The sequence below is a fragment of the Antrostomus carolinensis genome, unplaced genomic scaffold (genome assembly GCF_000700745.2).
Source record: "Antrostomus carolinensis isolate BGI_N321 unplaced genomic scaffold, ASM70074v2 scaffold38206, whole genome shotgun sequence".
Lineage (NCBI taxonomy): Eukaryota > Metazoa > Chordata > Aves > Caprimulgiformes > Caprimulgidae > Antrostomus > Antrostomus carolinensis.
Genome location: NW_010324626.1, coordinates 1 through 4,436, shown reverse-complemented (window position 1 = coordinate 4,436; position 4,436 = coordinate 1). Strand labels below are relative to the sequence as shown.

General features: G+C 56.7%; 1 protein-coding gene across 1 annotated transcript; it reads left to right on the top strand.

Annotated features, from left to right (window-relative positions):
• The first annotated feature begins 1,440 nt into the window (after positions 1–1,440).
• Positions 1,441–2,562, top strand: LOC104527314 (actin-like protein 10). The gene has a single exon (XM_010170996.1). The coding sequence runs from the start codon at positions 1,441–1,443 to the stop codon at positions 2,560–2,562; it is 1,122 nt and encodes a 373-aa protein (XP_010169298.1).
• The last annotated feature ends 1,874 nt before the right edge of the window (positions 2,563–4,436 follow it).

Sequence of the window (4,436 nt, the reverse complement as noted above, 5' to 3'; positions counted from 1 at the left end):
GGAACCCCCTTCCAGGGAGCCCCCCACCACAGGCAGGACAGGGGGGTGGGCTGGTTTTGTGCCCTCTCTCCCCAGGAGGACAGTGCCAAGCCTTTCTGCTGTGACAGGAACTGATCCCAGCTGAATCTGACACGTCTGCTTGTGCTCAGGGCTGCCCCACAGCCCATCCCCATGTCACTCGTTGCCCCCACAAGCCCTGACCCATCTGCCCCATGGCGCTGGAGGGGTGTCCAGCAGGAACATGGGGCTGTGTGTCCTTTCCTCACCACCCTCCTCCCCGCTCTGAAGGGCAACACGTGCACCACAGGGGTTAGTGCTGGGGGCACGTAAAGGCAGGTCCAGGGGGGGACACGAGAAGCACTGGGGAGAATGAAGGGGTCACCATGCATCCTGGAAACAGGGCAAGCTGGCCCAGAGGGCACCCAGACAGTGGGTCAGGATGCACATCATGCCCCAGAAGCATGTCTCAGAAGCACAGAGAGCCGGGGAAGTGCCTCAAAACACACACACAAGCACCCCAAACTCCTTCCTTCCCTTGCCAGCTGTGACCACAGACTCTCTTGGGCAAAATTCTGGGTGCAATGAACAGCCACAGCCCTGAGCGTGGCTCCTTCCCACATGCTGGGGGTTCTGCTGGCAGCACCATTCCCTGCAGCCAGGTTCAGCCATGCTACTGTCCCATCCAGTTTTCACTTCCTTCCTTAAAACCACCTGGAGTTTTGTCCTTGCACTGTGAGCAATGTCAAGGGCATGGGGAAAATCTCCAGGCCCCCAGGGATGGAGACAAGGTGCCCAAGGAGAGATGTGCAGTGAGACAGGGAGCGAGGAGCAGCTCTGCTGTGAGGACAGGCTGAGAGAGCTGGGGCTGTTCAGCCTGGAGAAGAGAAGGTTCTGGGGAGACCTTCTAGTGGCCTCCCAGTACCTGAAGGGGCTACAAGAAAGCTGGGGAGGGACTTTGGACAAGGGTGGGGAGTGAGAGAACAAGGGGTGATGGCTTGAAACTGGCAGAGGGGAGATGGAGATGAGATGTGAGGAAGAAATTCTTTGCTCTGAGGGTGGTGAGACAGTGTCCCAGGTTGGGCAGAGAAGCTGTGGCTGCTCCTCCCTGGAAGTGTTGAAGGCCAGGCTGGATGAGGCTTTGAGCAACCTGGTCTAGTGGAAGGTGTCCCTGCTGATGGCAGGGGGGTTGGGACTGGATGAGCTTTAAGGTCCCTTCCAGCCCAAACCATTCTGTGATTCTATGAGACGGGAGGAAAGGCTGAGGCACGTACCCAGAGACAGGAGCTTCTAGATCAGGGACAGCTGTCCTCTGCTGGGGCTGAGCCACAGTCCCCCTTGCAGAGCAGGGACCTGTGCCTGGTTTGCCCACACGAGACTCCTCTTGTTCCACTGCAGGGTGAGGCTCGTCCTCCCTCTTGGTGTCCCTCAGGAGTGCCAGCCATGCCAAAGCCTGCAGTCGTCATAGACAACGGCAGCAGCTTCACCCGGGCTGGCTTTGCAGGCCAGAAGAAGCCCAAGTTTGCCCTAAGGACGACATTTCTGGATCCCTGCAGAACAGGCACAACATGGGAGACCCAATGGCATCCCACTACAGCTGAAAGCACAGCAGGCTTTGCCTTAGCACCCGGGACTTACCCGCTCAAGCACGGCATCATTGAGGACTGGGATGCCATGGAAAACCTGTGGAGCCACCTCTTCTCCTGTGGCCTGAAAGCTCTCCCAGAGGAACAGCCAGTGCTCATGGCCAACTCCCCATCTTGCCCTTCCACCAACAGGGAAAAGGCGGTGGAGGTGCTTTTCGAGAGCTTCGGGGTGCCAGCCCTGCACGTGGCCAACACCGGGTTCCTCTCCCTCTGTGCCTATGGCAGAGTCACCGGTCTGGCTGTGGAGGCTGGGGCAGGAGTGTCCCATGTCACCTCCACCTACCTGGGCCAGACCTGGAAGGAGGCTACCTACCGTCTTGAGGTGGCTGGTGGCTCCCTCTCCAGCTACCTGCAGAGCCTGCTGATGGAGAGCCCCAACGAGCCCTCAGTGCTGAAGGCCTTGAAGGAGAGGAAGACAGTGATCCAGCTGAAGAAGCAATGCTGCTATGTCTCCATTGACTTTGAAAGAGACCTCCATGATCAAGACTACCATCATCCAGCCAGATTTCAGGTCCCCGATGGGCACTGGATAACCCTGGGTAACGAACGGTTCTGCTGCCCAGAGCCACTTTTCCAACCAAAGCTACTCCACCAGAATTCCCCAGGGCTCCACCATTTGGCCATGCAGAGCCTCCAGAATGTACCTGACCATGCCAGGAAGGACACAATGGGTAACATCGTGCTGTCAGGGGGCTCCTCCATGTTTCCTGGCTTTCCTGAAAGGATGTGCTTAGAGTTGAACACCCTGTTCCATGGCACAGGCTGTGAGATTAAGGTCCTGGCAAGCCCAGAGAGGGCCACAGCAGCCTGGGCAGGGGGCTCGATGGCAGCGTCACTCACATCCTTCCAGCACGTGTGGCTGACAAAGAGCGAGTACCAGGAGCACGGTGGCGAGTACATGCACAAGGTGTTCTGGTAGGCAGGTGATGACCAAGCATTCAAAGCATCCCACCGGTGGAGGAGCATGTCTGAGCCACAGCCTTGCTCCAGGCAGAGCCGTGGTGGCAGTGGTGACCGAGGACCAGCTCCTGCTCTGCTGCAGGAGCACAAAGTCAATTCAAACACTTCTCCAGAAATAAAACTGCTGTTCATTTCCACTCCAGGTTATTTCTGTGCCTATCCACCAGCACTCTAAGAAGTGATCCACCATCACTCTAAGAAGTGATCCACCAGCACTCTAAGAAGTGATCCACCATCACTCCCAACCAGGTTGGCAACACAACTGCAGCTTGTGCTGTGAATTCAGGCTCCACCGACTGCCTGGGTACAGCTGGTCGACAGCCAAACCCCGACACTCCAGGCTGGAGGTTGTACATGAGCAGAGCACTGCAGCAAAGCTCTCCTTTTGGAATGCCCTGCCTGCAGCTGCTGGCACGGGGAAGGGGCTGCTCCAGCAGCCAGGAAAGCTCCTGCCCACAGACAGCACAGCAGGACCCCCGAGGTCCATGGGGAGCTGCAGGGGTGGGAGGAACGAGCTGAGAAGGTCCACACGGCACCTGCACTGCAGCAACTTCACTATGGGAGGTGATTCCTGCTCTTGGCACAGAAGCAGCTCAGCACTGGGTACAGAGGATGAGCAGGTGGAAACCAGGGAACTGAATTCTCTCCTTGTAATTTTGGGGGAAAAGGTCATTTGGTGCTTCAGGGAGCCAATTCAGCTCCCTGAACAGGCAGAAAAGAACTCACCTGGCTTTGCTGCGCTCTCCTGAACTGACTCAGCTTCAGAGATGATTGGAAAAGGATCAGAAGTTGCACGGGGAAGCAGCTGGGAAGCCCTGCCCAGCTGTCACACCAGACTCCCTTCCCCATGGCCAGCCCCTGTGCCCAGCTCAAGTGACACAGAAACCACGGGACAGCACTGTGAGCATTGAGACAGGCAGGACTGGCAGCTGGAGGTCAAGGAAGGAGGAGGGCAGGTTGCACCAGGAGATGTCAAACCCTTTCCTTGACAAGATGAGAAGACAGACTGGACCAGAGTCACCTTTGCCTTCTCCATGGTGTCCTCACATGCCCTCAAGGCTGGGCACAGACCAGGAGCCAGGCTGCCTTCAGCCCTCCAAGCACCATGAACTCACTGTTTCATGTCCAAATCCTACTACATTACTGGGGTCAAATACTTCCAGTTCTTACTGTGTTTCTCTCTAGCACACAGGAGAACAGAGGATCTTGAATTCCAGAAGCTCTGCACAAAAGCACCTGGATGTAACCCTTCCAATGCTGGTGTTAAAAATCTGTTGAGGAGGGGGAGCAATGGGGAGGGTCTTGAGCCCCACATAGTTTTCTGGTTCCACTGCACCATAGCAGAGCCACCAGCCTGGTCCCAGCCAGGGGCTCCTGGGACAGCTGCAGCTGGACAGGCAGGTAAAGTAAGTGGAGAGGATGTTCCTCCACCGAGCACTGCCCTGGGCTTGTGCTGGAGCAGGCAAAGCACGGCCACAGCCACTCCTCACACCCCCCACCCAGCAGCCACACTGCCAGTGGGTTTTCATCTGTGCTTGAAAATGAATCTCATTTTTCTGCCAGAGGAAGGGGATAGCAGTGAAACCAATCTGATGTGGCCATGGGAAGCTGAGCTCCAGCTCTGCATCTCTGGGCTTTCCCCAGCCAAGCATCCCATCTGCTCCCACAAGCCTTCCTTCCCCACTGTGCTGGTTTCACTGGGCCAGCACTGAGCTGCAGCCAAACACAGCCACTTGTTCACTCCCCACCCAGGGGATAGGGAGAGAATTGGGGGCAAAGGTAAGGAGACTCGTAGGGTGGAAAAGAACAATTCAATAATTGAAATAAAAGAAA